At 36.7% G+C, this 18982-nt stretch overlaps 1 protein-coding gene across 1 annotated transcript in view; it reads right to left on the bottom strand.

Moving 5' to 3' along the window:
- The window catches only part of LOC111151823 (src kinase associated phosphoprotein 1), a 278085-nt gene that overhangs the window by 200023 nt on the left and 59080 nt on the right, over positions 1-18982 (bottom strand). The window contains exon 4 of the mRNA XM_022510039.1: positions 1037-1153. Within this exon, the coding sequence (XP_022365747.1) occupies positions 1037-1153 (117 nt within the window). The remainder of the gene's footprint in view (positions 1-1036; positions 1154-18982) is intronic.

The raw sequence follows: 18982 nt of genomic DNA, 5'->3' as shown, positions 1-18982 counted from the left end.
TTTTCCCCCACCGAAAAGGCACAAGAGAGACTCTGGTAAGATAACCATGTGCATCAGTGATGATCAAACCGTCTGTTCAAGTGGCCAGATGCCAGAAGAGACACAGTGAACCCCCACCCTTGGGATATCCGAGCCTGAGACAGAAACTGGCAGCCACCTAGCCAAAAATTTTATATTCACATATCTTAAAAATTCATGTACATTTTACACCCCAGCTCTATTACATACCAATGTGTTTTTAATATAAAAGTAATGTTTATAACAGTTGAATTATTTAACTCCTCCCATTCCCAAATCTTAAAGTAAAATTAATGCTCCAGGAAGATTTACATTGTGGTTCTTGTGGCTTCCCCTTCCTCTTGAACAACATCAATATGGTTAGAGAGGGATATGGGAGAAGCATAGATAAAAATCGTATCTTTGGGGCGCCTGGGTGACTCAGTGGGTTGAGCCTCTGCCTTCGGCTCAGGTCATGATCTCAGGGTCCTGGGATAGAGCCCTGGATCTGGGAACCTGCTTACCCCCCTCTCTCTGCCTGCCTCTCTGCCTACTTGTGATCTTTGTCTGTCAAATAAATAAATAAAATCTTAAAAAAAATCTTATTATGATATGATGAGCTCAAGGGCCTCAAATAATCCACAGTAAATCAATAATCCTATAATCACTAAATGAAACTCTGATTCTCATGCAACTCTGTGAAACTAAGAAATCTGAAAGATGGTGAACTGGGCCCTGCCATCTTAAGATGTTCTCTTAGCTTCTGAGCTACAGTTCTTAGAAAAAGATCAATAATGATGTCTTCCTGCTCCAGTATAGAATTAGTGTTTCCCTAAATACATTAGCTTCCGAAGTATCGAATTACCTAGAAGGATCAGCACCACGATGAAACAAATTGTTGTTTTTTGCAAACTAGCGATTACCAATACAGAAAACCCACTGAAGTTCACAAGGTTCAAGATGACAAAAGGCAAAAACACCAAGACAAAAAGTAACAAAGCAGCGTGATCAACCCAAAATCCAGGAAAAAGACACTCACCCTCATCCTGATAATCAGGCAAAAAAGGTGCATCCGATGTGAGAGAAGGGCCATGAGTTCCACTCTGATTATCATCGGAGCTGTCCTGCCCAAGGTAACTTTCAGCTTGGTCTCCCCCTAAGGGACAAAGAAGAAAGAAAACAAGGTCATACTTTGGACATCTTTATAAAGGTCTTTGTTGATGTCTTCTGATATTCATTCTTGCCCTCCTCTGAAAGATAAATCTTTTACTTGGTGGACGTGGCTGCTATCCATTAACCTATGAGAAACAGATGAATAAGAACCAACTTACCTAGAGGGGAAATTTTCCACTCAGCTAACTAACTAGAACTTAGAAACTGTTACCATAGAGTGGGGACACCTCTTGCCACCTAGAGAAACTTTCCTTCGTACTTAAAATGAAAACACAACTATATATATACATATTCATAAATATTGGCTTCCATTAATTGCAACCTTTACCCTGAATGCCTGTTTCTCTTTATATTGCCAAATGAAACAGAATAAATCATACAAAGGGTTAACCTATACATAATACAATGTAACAGGTCAATATTCTTTCCTTCTCTGAAAACTAAGAGACTTAAAAACAGAGACAACCTAGACTTTGCTGGATTCTATTCCAATTTAAATCACTACTTGTTTTGCAATCTTAAGAAATTCTCTCTTTATAATTCTAGTTTACAGCCTATGCAACCAACCCCTTAGGAATTCTAAAAGCCCTAAGAAGGTAATATTTGTTCTGTAAAATGGTTTTGATGAAAGGTAATGTATATGCAATACTGAATTATGCAATTAAAACAATGCTAATCCCTTTTGGGTGTTTTCAACACACATTGGATTATATTTTGTAGAAGTGGCCCATGCTATTATGATACTTTAAAATGTTCAGACGGAAGATGTTCGATCATTCGGAAACCGGAAGAAAAGGCTTTGCATTGCAAATAGCTTTCCTTAAAATCCCCCAAACAGAGGTACAGTCTGCTGATAAAAGGACACCAACAGCTGCTCAGTTCATTCCACAAACATGAAAAGGGGATTTTCAACTGAATTTAATATGATCTCAAATACTAATTTCCAAAGGAAATCACCAATGCTAATCTCAGTAAACACTGTCGAGTTTTGGCCCTGGATTTCAACGAGGGAGCAGTGAAACCGAACAACCTACATAGAATCTGTATTGCTTCACTTTAAAGGTTTATTTCCTACAATTAAACTGGAAGGATAGGGAGGATATAAAATGATAAAAAGAGAATGGCTGTAGCCTTCTCTTTCCATAAATTAGATGATGATAGCTAGTCTCTTCTGTGAACGCTCGATGGTAGGTAGCTTGTCTGTCCACAACTGACTTGAGCACCTGCAGATACAGGGCTTTAGGAATAAAGTATGGACTTGATTGTGGAAAAGAAAAGTGAAAAACAACAACAACAACAACAAACAACAACCTCACAGCAGCGTTGGCCAGAGCCAGAACAAATCCTCTCCTTTATTAGGGCTACAGATCAGGATACAAAGCTTATCACAGTTATGCTTCTAGTATCGCTGTGAAATTTCCCTTATAGCCAGAAAAATTCTCAAATACTGGACTGAGGGTTAAAGTACTGAAATTTTATATCAGTGGAATTTGCAAATCCACTGAAATTCTATTACCAAGCGGACCGCTTGGCAGGTAACCTGAAAGTGAGCTGTGAGGTTAAAGGAATTTTAAAATTGTGAGCCAAGATGAAATCTATTTTTTAAAAAAAGAAGTAGTTTGGGTTACCAAACAAAATTTAACATTTGTAGGTATACTGAACATTATTTATCAACAGTCGTTCTAGACTCAAGGTTTTCTGCTTGCTTCAGAAATTTGACAAAGTTACTCTTACGTTTTCTAGCATTCCAGGCTTTAAAAAAAAAAAAAAAAAAGCCGATCAAGTGGGACTTTGTTTTGTTGTATTTTAAATGAACATTTTATTTTGGAATAATCTTAGATTTATTGAAAGCATTACAAAGATTGTACAGACGGTTCCCGCATACCCTTCACCCAATTTCCCCCAACTTCTTACATAACTAGGGTATTTCTGTCAAAACCAAGAAATTAACATTGCCACACTGCTATTAAATAAGCTATAGACTTTATTTGGATGTCACCAATTTTCCCACTAAGGTCCTTTTTCTCTCTTTTTTCTTTTTTTAAAATTTATTTTTTTAATTTTTATTTATTTTTTTTAAAGATTTTATTTATTTATTTGACAGAGAGAGATCACAAGTAGGCAGAGAGGCAGGCAGAGAGAGAGAGAGGAGGAAGCAGGCTCCCCGCAGAGCAGAGAGCCCGATGCGGGGCTCAATCCCAGGACCCTGGGATCATGACCTGAGCCGAAGGCAGAGGCTTTAACCCACTGAGCCACCCAGGCGCCCCTTTTTTTTAAATTTAAATCTAATTAGCCAACACATAGTCATTAGTCAGTACATCATTAGTTTTAGATGTGGTGTCCTTTTTCTGATCCAGGATCCAATTCAATTGCCTTCAGAGTTTTCATTCTAAAAATCTCATCCAAAATACCAAATACCTGCCTGAATTTCGCATTCGATCTATCGGCTTCAGATGGAAAAGTCACTTCTGTGTTTTCCCTAGGGTTTCTGAACACAGTTACCCAAGCTGGGCTTTTAATAGCCGTCCCTGTGCCAAATGTAAGACCATGCCTTTGTAAAGTTTACAACAACAAAGGTATACAACTCAGTGCAGCAAAAACGGAGCCTGGGTTAGTACTAAAAATGGTTGTGGTGGGGGAAACGTTTAAAAATACGTTTTACGGGGCGCCTGGGTGGCTCAGCGGGTTAAGCCGCTGCCTTCAGCTCAGGTCATGATCTCAGGGTCCTGGGATCGAGTCCCGCATCAGGCTCTCTGCTCAGCAGGGAGCCTGCTTCCCTCTCTCTCTCTCTCTCTCTCTCTCTGCCTGCCTGTCTACTTGTGATCTCTCTCTGTCAAATAAATAAATAAAATCTTTAAAAAAAAAATACGTTTTACATCCAAGCGTAATTTGTTCCTGATGATGGAAATGTTGCTATAAGTGTTTTTAATGTCACATCGAGTGGCCCAACTCCCTTGGGCATACGCAGAAAAAAGCTTATGACACTATATAAATAGATACTCCCGTGTAATTAAAATGATTATAACTACTCAAGATGCATGGGTGAAAAGTTTTATAGGCGAACCAGCAATTACTGTGGTCATTTTGGATTTGTTTAAGTTTAGAACATCATTCTTCCTTAGAACATAACCACAAGTGATCGCTGGATTCATCTGCAGCTCTGAGAATCACAGTTCCAGGCGACTACGACCGTTGTCCGGTGGGATCAGACATAAATGATCACAAACTATAGTGACAGACACTTCCATTCAGCAGCTCTGCAATTAGGGCTTCGAACTCCATTGCTTAGAGTGGCTTTCTCACAAGCAAGACCCCTTGCCACTAGAGACACACTTTCCCATTGCAACTTGCTCAAAATCAATATATTTCTATACAGATATATATTCTAACACACAATATCTCCATTAATCACGTCTACTACCTCCAATCCCTTTTCTTCGTATTTCTAAACAAGATCTCGGGAAACTATATCAAGGGTTCATCTGCTGTTAGCTGGTAATTTGTTCCTCTATCCTAAGCGTCCTAAGAATTGGGCGCTAGATACACTCCTTAGTATATTCAAGGGTAGGTTCTCCTCTGAGTATGGTACTGAGGGGCCTATAAGGCGGATGATTTCTCTATTGTTCTTTCCTGAGAATCAAACTCAATTTCATTCATGCTCCGTAGAATGATAAGTTGCAAATTTCTGAGGTTTGGAGCAGAAATATAAAGCAGCTTTGTGTCAGGTGTGAGGTAATTATTTGCTAGGGTTTCTGTGTTATTTGTTTTTATTCCCAGTGTTTTCATTAACAGTTAATGAGTTTTCCCCCTTAATTCTGAAACAATAGCTTGGCCACTAGAAGTTGGCTTTTTTTTTTCTGCCATGGATTCAACCAGCTGTTGCTGCTCCATAAACTTTATGGAGAAGTGAATTAAACTGCTAAAAACTTTGATTTCCTAATTCAATTCCAAATAAAACGGGGGGGGGGATGAACCATGATGATATTCCCCTTCTAGCTATTTTGACTCACAGCAAACCCATCTGATTCTGAACTTACAGGTACTATTTGGGGACAAAAACAGGGCATAATGACAACTTTACCAAAGAAATGAAAAAAAAAAAAGAAAAGAAAAGATGGAAAGCACTTTAATCATAAAAAGTAACACAACAATAGCAAATAGATAAGACATAAATAGATGTTTGCTTATTCGACATATAAAGGCTCAATGGTTTTTTCACATTTGTATGAAGCCATCATCTTTTACTTCTAATTAATTGTAGGCTGTGTTATAAAGACTTTATTCACATCTGCAACCAACTGTTTCTATAGCATGGTTCAAAATTCCCAGGGTTTGCTATCACTTCAGCAAGTATCTCAGGATAAAATAAGGAAATCGAAATTAATGTAGAATTATCAGCAATTTTTTGACTTTTGTTTTTATTGTTGCTATTGGAAGGGAACACATGACTTCTGACTCTTTAATATTTAAAAACCCATGAGACACACAGCTCCCTCTTTAAACTAATAAATTCTAAATAAAATGCTATAAATAAAAGTCCCTGATCCAAATCCAGTTAGTTTTCATGCTTGATAGCATTAATATTGCCAGGTTTTCATGGACCAATTTAATAGTAATGCAGTTCCCAAAGCTGAACTAAGGTAAGACTGGAAAAAACTGCAGCGTATTATTCCTTATTATAACCATTCACCTAAGTTATTGAATATAACACCAACTACAGAAATAGATTGGGTGCATATGTGCCCATATATGTGAAATGTTCCTCCCATGTAAATATGTTATGGAGCCCATTTGCAACACCAAAGCTAAAGTTCTGTCAACACTTCTGTTATAAATTAGATAACATTTTGCACATACTCATGCATTAGAAAATGTATAGTGTTTCCCACAGACCATCTTAGAGGCTTCATTGGTTTCTAAATATCCATTTGGATTTGCGTGGTTAGTTCTTGTGATTAATCCATGTGTAGTGAAGGTCTCAAATTCTTCTCCATTGTATAGTCTGACTTCCTGCCCATCTCTTTCTCCCCACTCCTACATCTAGCCATAACTCAATGTATAAATATTCTTTTTTTTCCCCTCCAAGGCCCTGGCAGTGAGTATAATAGTACTGAATGTCATTAAGTCTACAGAACAAATGATAGCCCAGGTAAAGAAAGTTTCCATTTATCATTCTTTTAAAAAGTTGCTCCAATAAGCTCTCAAATATATATGAAATAAATTGAACCTAAGGTCAAAAAAAATTTTTTTTAGCTCATGATACTGTTTACTAGTTGTACTGTTTTTATCATGCAGAGAATAACAGACTTCCCAAGAACCTTTAGGGTTATCATTGCAGAGAATAGCACAGTCTAAATGATCAGAAATGGAATAAAATTGATTTGATGCTACAACCGAAAGGGTAGCGTAGCTTAATAATATTTCCTAAGGAACTACGTTTCTAAACTAACAGAAAGAAACTAACAGAAAGTTTCTGTCAGTTGGGGGTTGGACAGGAAAATGCCCATGGGAACCAAATGAAAAGTTTTTTTCCGCCTCCTTCAGAGAAGGGATCCTTTATGATGCAGTTTTTCATTTTGACCAGTAGGGTGGGCTGCAGTGTGTAGCATCACCCTCGTTCTTAAAAAAGAAAGGAAAAAAAAAAAAAAAGGTAGCCACCAAGTGAACCCTTCTGTTCCTACCCCTCCCCCACCAGAAAACGCTAAGATTTTTAACCCTTCTTAGGTTTCACACAGGGCACACCTACTGGACATTAACAAACTGGAAGGCTGACAGCAACAAATATAAACCAGATAATTGTATATGTGACAACACACACTTCATAAAGCAAATTATACCTGTCAGCAATCATTCTGGCTTTATAACAACACATTCCATCTACCACTGTTATTGTTCAACTGGTACTAAAATGGAGCCTGCTGAGTTAGAATATTTTCAATAGGAATGAGATTTTGACAGAATTCAAAACATGAAAACTTAAGTATGTGGTCTATATGGATAAATATGCTGGACAATAAGTGCATTTATCATATGTCAACCAGGCAATCATAACCCGGAATTATTGCTTCATAGTTCTATTTTCCTTGGACCACGGTATTCTCAGTGTTTAATTCTTGTTAGGAAGCTATTCAACTGAATTCTTAACATGTTTTGACTTAGAGGAGAAAGTCAGTTATAGCAATAATAAAAAAATAACAGCTTTACTGACGTCTTACTGGGTACATGCTCTAGGTCAAGACTCTTCGTGTACGATCTCATTTAATTCTCAACATAGTCCTGCAATATATTATTGTCTCAAAGCTGCGGATAAAGACAGTGAGACACAGAGATTACATAACTTACCCAAAGTCAAGTAAGTGACTCATAAGTTGCAGAGCTAGGCTTCAACCCCACCTTGTCTGATTACTAAAGTTTAGTTCTAATCCACTGAGCTGTGGATGGAGACATCCAAATCTGTACGCTTTATAAATTATGATCATTACTCAAAGGCAAAGCATACTGAATGACAGCCAGTGACTTGAATTTATGTCATGTGCTATTAATTAGTGTTTTTTCTTTACTTCGATAAAATAAATCTACAATCAAAAGTATAAATTATTACAAATAGTAGTAATACTAGTAGTTCCATTAGGTATGGAACTAATCAACAAAGTCAAATGTGGTCAGTGATTTCATGAAGAAGGAGCTGTTCAGTTCACAGGTTCAAATTTACTGTGGTACTATTGTTGTAGTGATTTTTTTTTAAAGATTTTATTTATTTATTTGACAGACAGAGATCACAAGGAGGCAGAAAGGCAGGCAGAGAGAGAGGGAGGGGGAAGCAGGCTCCCTGCCAAGCAGAGAGCCCAATTCGGGGCTCGATCCCAGGACCCTGGGATCATGACCTGAGCCGAAGGCAGAGGCTTTAACCCACTGAGCCACCCAGGCGCCCTGTTGTAGTGATTTTTAAAATAACACCTTCCACATGGATTTCATGCTTACAAAATTTAGTACAAGTTTGGGTTTTGTCAGATTGGTATATTAAATTTTTTCCAGTGCCTTCTGTATGATTTCCTTAGGTCCTGGGTATTTTTGACTCTGCTTCATACAAAATGAGCCAACATACTCCACACCCCAATACAGCTTTGACCTGATTTCATTAAAGAAAGTTCTTCCTTTTGGCACCATCATGGTTTAAGTCTCACATGAGGAAAATGCCTCAGAAAATATATAATTACATGGGGCGTCTGGGTGGTGCAGTTGGTTGAGTGATCCGACTCTTGGTTTCAGCTCAGGTTGAGATCTCAGGATCATGGGATCAAGCCCTTGCATGGGGCTTGGCACTCAGTGGGGAGTCTGCTTGAGATTCTCTCTTCCTCTCCCTCTGCCTCTCCTGCTCATGCTCTCTCTCTCTAAAATAAATAAATCTTTAAGAAATGTACATATACAATTACACATGAATGTAGCAATTTTATTAATACTGATTCATCTTTTTCTGTCCTCCCATCTTTTTTGTTTTCTTCTCCCAAATAACAAATTGTAGTAGACTTAAGCCCCCTTTTGAGTCCTGATGCATTCTAGGACCTATTATGCCCCCAATTAGTTTACCAACATCTTTTTAAAAATTTTTTAATTTTTAATATTTATTTATTTGACAGACAGAGATCACAAGTAGGCAGAGAGGCAGGCAGAGAGAGAGGAGGAAGCAGGCTCCCTGCTGAGCAGAGAGCCCAATGCAGGGCTTGATCCCAGGACCCTGGGATCATGATCTGAGCCAAAGGCAGAGGCTGTAACCCACTGAGCCACCCAGGAGCCCCTACCAACATCTCTTCTTGAGAGAAACTATAAGGCCATTTGGATACATGACCTAGGGGCGCCTGGGTGGCCCAGTCAGTTGAATGCCTGACTTTTGATTTTGGCTCAGGTCATGATCTCTGGGTTGTGGGATGGAGCCCCGCACTGGGTACTGAACTCAGGGCAGCATCTGCTTCAAATGCTCTCTCTCCCTCTTCCTCTTTCCTTCCTCCCACTCATGCACTCTTTCTTTCTTTTTCTCAAATAAATAAATAAACAAAATCTTAAACACACACACACACTCTACAGGATTTACAGGCTAAGGGCAGGCATAAGAAAAGTTTTATGGAGGTCCAAAGGGTTACAAATAAAACAATATACAGTCAAGAATAGATTATGGGTAAGATTAGCAGGCCTGAACACATGAAAGAACTTCTAACATCTTGAGGAATGGTAAGTTTTCTTTGTGAATGCTATAGCCCTCCAGTACCAGGGAGCTGTAATGGAGGATGGTGACAAGATTCAGCCTTCCAGTGACTACCCCACCTCAAACAGGGTTTCCTGTCCAGGTATGAAAACAGCACATAACAACAACATCAACAACCAAAATCTCTCACTATCAACAATTCCACTCAGTGTTTGGCCCCTTTTGGGACAGAAGTTTTGCATGGAAGAGCATTTCCTTATTTCTAAAATTTATTTTTCCTCTTTTATTAGGATATCACTAACAGGAAAGTACACAAATCTTGAGGATAGTGGTACTGCATTTTAAGTTAAGGAAAATACCTTATGGAGAGGAACTATGGCCAAGAGCTGCTCTGGGCTGGTAAGTTTGTGTAAATACATGTCAGATGACAAGGGGAGGTTCAAAGACTGACTCTCTTACTCTTCACCTCACAAGAGTCAGCAGTGACTGGAAGCTTCATTTTGCATATCATATAAATGCCCTCATCCATAACTAAACCATTCCTTTCCTGTATTAGTGATACTCCAGCCATCCTGGTAAATAACTATTAAACAAGTTTCTGAGAGAGGTATGTGTTGATGGGAAGTGCAGTGAAAATTTAATGCTTTAAAATTTGGCTCTATGAGCACATTATTTAGCCTCCAAAAATCAAACAAATTCACTGGCTTTCAAGTCCAAAGACTTAACCTACTTACCCACAGAAGTTTTACTTAGAAAACCAAATCTGTATTCAAATTAACCATACAGTACACGTTTCTCTCAATATTTTGTGTCCAGAACATGAAAATTCATTAGAAGCAGAATTCCTGAAGCAGATGAATTCTTATGACAAACTTCTCTGTTTGGAAACTGTACTCCTTACATGATTTTCTATATTGGTCCAGGGATAATACTCTCTAAATCACTTATACATTTTTTTTCTCAACATAAGTTCCCAGATCAATGAAGCTTAAAGTGCTCACTTATTTGCCAGTTATTTTCTTTGCCATTTACATAAAATAAGAACTTTACGAGCTTTTAATGACCACATATGGAAAAAAAAAGACTGAGATAGAGTAAGAAAGGTGTTCTTTACTGGTGACCATGGGTATTATATGATACTACTTTATCATTTATTTTTAAATTCACTTTCAAGTGATAAGTCAACCCAATACACCCACATATGCTGTCCTCAAACACTGGTTTCATATATAAAAATAAATAAATAAGTAAAGGAGACAAAAAAAAAAAAAAAAAAAACACTAAACCTTGAACAGATATGAAACTACCAAATCATGATTCAACTGAAAAAGAGCTCACTTTAAATGTAGTTTTTTGGTAAGCTGCTCTTTTGCCCCCAGTTGTACTGAGATATCAATGACCTATAACCTTGTATTAGTTTTAGGTGTACAACACAGGGATTTGTATATATTGTGAAATGATCACAACAATAAGTTTAGTCAAAATCCACCACTTCACAGTTGCAAGTTTTTTTTTTCCTATAATGAGAACTTTTAAGATCTACTCTAGCCAACTTCCATATATAATACAGTATTGTTAACTATAGTAAACTTCTTTATTAGATTAAAAAAAGTTAAGCATGCCCAGAATAAAAATTTCAAACATTTCAAGAAGGTATATAATGAAATCTCATCTTCTTTCCCTTCTCTTGGTTCTTCTCTCCAGAGGAAACCACTGTGAGGCTTTTTGGGTATTCTATAAATTTTCTATCTAAATATAACAAGTGTCTGCATTAATGGTGTTTTGTTTTTTTTAAACAAATGGTAGCATTTGTCCAGTTCTGTATTCTGCTTTTCCTCCTATTCATTTATCTTTGAAGTTCTTTCATATCAGCATATATCAATTTATCTCATTTTTCACTTTAACCAATTTTTAGTAAAAAAAAAAATAATAATAATACACGCATATGGTGAAAATCCAAACAGTACCAAAGGATATAAATAATGAAGCTTCTCTCTTCTGCTCATACAGCTAGCCCCCTCAGCAGAGGTTATATGCTTCCAAAAAATAGTCTGTACAAGGTGAGTGTATATACACACACAGAAACAAATTGTACAGTATGTGTCTAAATTGCATTTTAACTTAACCATATACCTTGGAGAGCTGCACATGTTACACACACACATATATATATTATGTTCTTTTAACCTATATGTAGCATTCCAGTAAATGAATGTGACGTAATTTATTTAACCAGTCCCCTAATGCTGGACATCCGGGCTGTTTGGAGTCTTTGCTATTCCAAACAATATTTGTACGTAATATACTGTGTAGAGAATATAGAAAGCAGCAGCATCTGATTCCAATGATCTCTTCCTTCAACTACATGAAATTCAGTTCTTTTTCTTTTGTTTCAATATCATCTCCTCCAGAAAAGGACATTTAGAAAGAACATAAAATCTGAGAAAATTTTAACACTGAAAAGAAAAAAACTGAGTCTTTTCACTTAAAAAAATTTTATTCTTTTTGACAATTGTTATAAAACAGTGTATTAATTTTAAAGTACACTTGTCCACCCTTAAAAAAAAACCCCAAACAGTAGATGTATAGGATGTAAAATATTTGAAAAGGTATCAAAGTCAGTAATTAACTTCAAAAGCAACTTGTGTGTATATCCACTTTCCACAGATTAATTTGTATAAAATGTAGCAAATAAGGAAAGGGGGAAAGGCCTAAAGGAAGTCAAGTCACAAAAGCAGCTGTCAAGATTGTTGATGCTAAAAGGTTGGGCTAAAGCCAGAGGCAGGAGTATTGTCCTGTGTATATTTCCTGCCATTAAATCCCCGAAAGACATAGAAAACATTCTGGAAGATTTCTTTATAAAAAGTAGTATAGGTTAGGATATTCTAGGTTCATAACCAACACTTGTGTTTATAAAATATTAGCATTCCAGGAATAGTGATAGAAAGATATTTAACAATAAATTACAAATATTGTAAATTCAGACTTTTTCTTACAGTTGCAAACACATCATAAATTTGGGCTGTGTTTCTTTGTATAAATCCTACTTACGACTGTGCTAAAACCTTTTGGCATGAATGCAAAGAGTATTTTCATAAATAAAACTTGGTAAAATCACTGTACACTCCATTAATTTAAAAACACTCCTCTTCAACTTCAAAGGGAAACCCTTTTCTCCTTTTTTAGTGCAAAAATGGTGTTTCTTTGCTGCTTTAATGGTTTGCTTCTTGTAGCTGTCATAACTACATGCTCCAAGTATGCGATAGTAAGAGACGAGAAGTTAAATGACATCTATGCTTCGATTCAGCATGTCTCAGACATTACAGATCCATGGCTCATGGATCTAACCTCTGAAGTGTCTACCAATAAAAATTCTGAACACACATCCTATAAGTGCAAACCTCATAAATATGTACGTAGCCTTATACTAGGGTTCAGCTGGAATGGATGAATTTTATGGGAGGACATGTGATATATACAGTTTAAGTTCTGTATATGGATTTACTCTCAAAGCCTTACTTTGAAATATAAAAGTAATACTTGCTTCCACTTCAGTAAGTGACTAGCAGGTGGCAAGCCCTCCTCATGAGTTCATCATCTCACTATAATTACTTACAACTCCCAATATCTGTGAAGTAGATATGATTAGCAATATTTTGTAGATGAAGAGGTTATGTCACTTGCCATCGCTCACATAGTTTGTAAGTAGAGAAGCTGGGATTTGAATTCAGGTCTGACGTCCAAACTCATGCTCTTGCCATCATAAAACATTAAACTTGAAATTTTTGTAAAAGCTAACAATTCTATGTATTTTGTGTCTACGATACATAAGGTATTTTATGTATTAACATATTAGGTCTCACAATAGAAATAAAAGGATAATGTCACATATTGTTATTAATCTCAACTTGGATTTCTTTTCCTTTTATCTTTGCATTATGAAGAATTTTAAATGTATACAAAAGTGCACAAAACAGTGTAATAAACTCCCATGTATACATCATCCATCTTCAACAAGAGTCAATTTATGATCCATCTTGTCTCATGTAAACCCCCACTCCATTTCTTTCTTTCTCTCCCATAGTATTTTGAATATCTATTATTTTGATACTCAAAATATTACTTTGACTAGCAGATGTCAGACATCTTTTATTTTACCTTTAAATATCACAGTGTGTGTCTTTCCAAGATAAGGACTCTTTTAAAAAATATATAAGCATAACACCATTGTCACACCTTAAAAATTAACAATAGATTTTTTTTTAATTGAAGTATAATTGACATACAATCTTCTATTAATTGCCAGGGTATATCATTGTGATTCAATATTTATATGTATTATGAAATGGACCCCAAGGTAAGTCTAGTTAGCATCTGTCATCATAGAAAGTTATTACGATATTATTGACTCTATTCCCTATGCTGTACCTGACATGCCCAACAATTATGTATTTCATAACTGGAAGTTTGTACCTCTTAATCCCCTTCACTTATTTCACCCACTCTGGTAACCAACAGTTTGTTTCCTGTATCTATGAGTCTGTCTCTGCCTTTTTTTTTGTTCATTTGTTTTGTTTTTTTAGATTCTACATGGAAGTAAAATCACATGGTATTTGTCTCGCTCTAACTTCACTTAGTATAAAACCCTCCTGATCCATCCATGTTGTCACAAATGGCAAGATTTCATTCTTTCTGATGGCTATGTAATATTCTGTTGTATAATATACCTCATCATCTTTATTTTTTTTAAAATAAAGATTTTATTTTTTCATTTGAGAGAAAGAGGGAGAGAGCATGAGAGTGCAGGAGCCAGGCGGAGGGGCAGTGGGAGAGGGAGAAGCAGACCCCTGGAGGAGCAGGGAGCTCCAGTCAGGGCTTGACCCCAGGACCCTGGGATCATGACCTGAGCCGAAGGCAGACGCTTAATGGACTGAGCCACCCAGGCATCCTGTAGGTTGCCTTTTCTTTTTTTGATGGTTTCCTTTGCATGCAAAAGCTTTTTAGTTTGACATAATCAAAAGTAGATTCTTAACATAAAATAAACGTTCACATTTCTAATTCTCTCATAGTTAAAACTTGTTACAATTTATCTGACTCAAGATGAAAATGAGGTCCACACATTAGTTGATAGGCCTTTTAAATCTCTTTTAATCTATGGTTAATAAGGCTTTATAATAATATTTTCTTTATTCACTTTGCATTATTTGCTTTTGCCAAGCTGTATTTTTAGGCATCAGTTTACTTTGACAAGGGATATAGGCTTGCCATTTCATAAGATTTTTAAGATTCACACAGTGGAAATTTTTCATGTTAAAATATACTGGATCATTTTCTCAGAAACTCTCTACAGCACTCAGGAAAACTCTCAAAAAGCTGGCAAGAAATTTTACTGGTTTATATTTACCACTATCACAAATGTAATGTGAGTGACCTTTGGATAAAAATATATGATTTTGTTATATGTATTTATATATATATGTAAGGTCTTTAATTTTTTATTTAAATATTATGTAATTTGCTTTAGATTCTGGGCCCATGGTGGGCAATTTTTCTAATATTCATGATGATGTTTTTCTAGCAATACATTTTTAATTATAAACATTATACCTTGTAATTCAAATTTGATTAGACTTTGTTGATAATTAATTCATTTTATAAAAAGGGAAACTAAACATAATGAAGTAAATCAGTTTGCTCAATACCATAAAGTTATACTGTCACCGTATCTGAAAGGTAAAACTAATGTGTGTTTAACCTCTGATCAGTATCATGTTTTGGGTATCTGATTAATGAAATGGTAAAAGCTCCATGGTAAAGATTCCAGTGAATTTTCTTTGTAACTTTAAGTGAAACATTAAGGAGAAAAAAGTTAAAGCAAACAGGACTTGAATTGTCAAAGGAATTTATGTCTTATTAAAAAATAAAAATAAAAAGCCTGTCCCAGGTTCTCCAATCATATTTGAGCTCATTAAAAGAGCTCTTTCATTTATGTTCCTTCCACATTAAAGTAATAAATTATTTGGATTATGTTTTATTTTCCCCATGTTTCATTCTTTATTAATCAACATCATTCAGGAAGGTGACAGTGGACCAATAAGAAAATTTGGGTGGAAATGTGAGGAAAAGAATTGCCATTAACATTGTCGTAAATACGATCTACATTTTCTTACTGTCCAGATTCCGTGCTAGGACTTACACGTTACCACCAGTCCTCATAATGCCATTGCAACAGACAGTAAAATACAGTGACAGAGAGCATGGGCTTTGAAACTATGAATGAGCATGGAGTTTCTTATTGGGCTCACAAAAATGTTCTGAAACTAGAGAGTGGTGATGAGTGCACAACTCAGTGACTATACTAAAAACCACTGACTTATATACTTTAAAAGGGTAAATTTAATGTTATATGAATTATTTCTCAAAAAAGCTATTACTTTTTAAAAAGCGAATGATATGGAATCAGCCTAACCAAGTTAGAATCTTTGAGGGGCATGATCTTGAATGATTCTCAACCTCTCTGTGCCTCTGTGCCCATGTCTGTCAAATGGGTTTATTAGTACCTACTTCATAGGGCTATTCTGAGAATTAAGTAAGATAGTGTTTATAAAGGTCTTAGCACAGTGTCTGGCAGATCCTCCATTTATAGACAGATGAGGCAACCAAGTTTCAGAGCAATTAAGTGATTTGCTAATGTCACATGACCTTTAGTTAAATGGTATAGGTGGGATTTGAACTAGGTCTGTCAAGCCTCAATGTCCATGCTTTCTTTTTTTTCTTTCTTTTTTTTCCCTCCAAGATTTTATTTATTTACCTGAGAATGAGAACAGGAACACAAGTGGGGGAATGGGAGAGGGAGAAGCAGGCTGCCCACCAAGCGGGGAGCCCAATGCGGGGCTTGAGGCACAGCTCAATGCGGGGCTCCATCCCCGGACCCTGGGATCATGACCTGAGCCAAAGACAGTCGCTTAACAACTGAGCCACCTAGGCGCCCCTATCCATGCTCTTTCTACCATACCAAGTTTCTTCTCTAGAACAGAGACAAGACTCTCCCTGACACTCTTCAATAGTCATTCCTCCACCATATTAAACCTGGGATTGAATGGAATGATGGATAAGAAAAATTTTATTTGCAAACTTCTCTATGCCTAGGTAGTCCATTCTCCCAGCATCTTTCTTTAGAGGGTAAGCTTTAAAGCACATGGTAGCAACTCATCACAGACTTTTCCATAACCAGTTGTTTAAATATAGGCTACTAAAGAGATTTATAAAGAAGGGATCTTTTATAATTAAGACCTATTTTCCTGGGGCACCAGGGTGGCTCAGTTGGTTAAGCATCTGCCTTTAGCTCAGGTCATGATTCTGGGGTCCTGGGATTGAGCCCCTGCAGCAGACTCCCCTGCTCAGTGGGGCATCGGCTTCTCTCTTTTCTTCTGCTCCATAACCCCCTGTTCATGCTCGCGCTCTCTCTCTCTCCCTCCCTCTCTCAAATAAATAAATACAATCTTTAAAAAAAAAAAAAAAAAAAGAACTATTTTCCTTCCAGATACCAGATTCTAGTTTAGTCCAAATATCCTGAAGAACACAAGTGTGTATTTAGGCAAATGTCTGGAGTTGATAAAATTCATCCCATCATCTTCCTGTACAAGGATCCTGCCATAGATAAAAATGATAAGGAAATCTGAGGTCATCATTTCTGTCCTTTCTCACTCCCTTCCTAATACTACCTAGTCGTCTAGAGCTTTTTAAATTCTTCTGCCAGCTGTTCTCTTATTTACATATTCCTATACTTTTCATATTCTTAAACTGTCCTATAGTACCTTACAGAGACCTGTTAGTGCCCCCACACACCCTGCCAGTTTCTGAAGCACTTAGCAATCAGCTAAGATCCAATCGAAAGAGCAAGGTAAAAGATAACCCCCTTCCCCCACAAAAAATATCTTAGGGGGAGGAGCAAGGTTGGGGCCAAGACACAAGTATGGGTTTTCCAACTTGATCTTTCCCTACATTTACTTCTAAATGAGCAAAGAATTTGCCACATATATCCAATCATTGTTGAGAAGCAAATACAGTTTTCTAAGTAAACTCTTCAATTGTTCCCTTGGCTGCTCTACCTCTTCCTCTTTCTAAGAGAGAAAGGCTGCGTGGAAGTTGCCATCAACCTGAGAATGACTACAATGCCACTATTACAAGAACCTGGTAAGATGTGCCCTTTGCCTTTGTAGCCCCGTATAGTCTCTTGTGTTCTACTCCAAAATTCTCTTCTCTTTTCAACATTACTATACCATAGCTCTGACACGAATTCTTTATTTCTCCTTTAGGTATTAATTCTACCCTCACAGTTCCATTCGTTTCTGCCAGTTCACATTCATGTTTTGCCCCCTGTGGATTTTGGTTAACATCTGTTAAACCCTGAACTATACAGAGCCATTGCCTGAATGGCTTTGCAAAGCAAACTGCTACATTGTTACATAGAATTCTCTGTTCTCAGTCTGTGTTTTTAGCCATAAGTGCTTTAGGACAGCGAGATACACAGTAACATCACATCACATTATTTAAAATATTATTAATACTATGACCAACTTACAAGAGTCAAAAAGATTTAAACATGTAAGATTTTTTTATTTCTCAAAGTTTGATTTTATTTTATTTTTTAAGATTTTATTTATTTATTTGACAGACAGAGATCCCAAATAGGCAGAGAGGCAGGCAGAGAGAGAGGAGGAAGCAGGCTCCCCGCTGAGCAGAGAGCCCGATGCGGGGCTCGATCCCAGGACCCTGAGATCATGACCTGAGCCAAAGACAGAGGCTTTAACCCACTGAGCCACCCAGGCGCCCCTTAAAGTTTGATTTTAAAGATTTTAAAGACAAATAGACTTGAAATACACTAAAGTATGATCTGGGAAAATTGAAATTTTCATAAAACTAGTATTATTCCTCACAATTTGAATTTCTCTTAGGTATTATCCTCACGGAGAAAGGATACATTGACAATATTAAGAGAATAGAAAAACTGGAAAGTTTACAATCGATTTACAAAAATTTTAGAGCAAAATAGTTCATAAAGCTATTTGTAAGCTTAATCTAAAACTCTCCCTGATTCTCTGAGAAAATTAAAAAAAAAACCATTTATAATAGGTTAAGAGTTAATATTCAGAATGATGTTTCTGACATTCTCAACCAGAGTATTAAAAGAAAGAATACATATACTTTAAAGATATCCTTTCAAACTGAATTTGGAAAAAAGAATTCCAATTTTGAACCTTTTAAGAATATGTTCTAATCCTCTTTTTTTTTTTTTTTTAATTTTGCACACAGCTGTCTGTTGTAGTTTTTAGAATCATGCCAGATGCTGGGTTCATCAAGCAAAAGCAGGAAAACAATGGTTTGAAAGCAATTAGAAGCACCGAGACTTCGGTGAGGCTCATATTAAAATGTGATAACACTGTTCTAGTGGGAATTTCAACACTACTCCATTTCTGACATTTCTGGGTTGCCAGACAGGCAAGCTGTGTGGAAGAGCACAGTGACCAAGGAGGTACCATACTGGAATTTATTTCTGGAGCAAATGAAGAATTAGCTGAGTTGGAGCCCTCCCAAGGTTTTTATTATGGA

Source organism: Enhydra lutris, unplaced genomic scaffold (genome assembly GCF_002288905.1).
Source record: "Enhydra lutris kenyoni isolate GAN:26980312 unplaced genomic scaffold, ASM228890v2 scaffoldscaffold26, whole genome shotgun sequence".
In the NCBI taxonomy this organism is placed as follows: Eukaryota; Metazoa; Chordata; class Mammalia; order Carnivora; family Mustelidae; genus Enhydra; species Enhydra lutris.
This window is presented reverse-complemented; position numbering and strand designations above follow the sequence as displayed.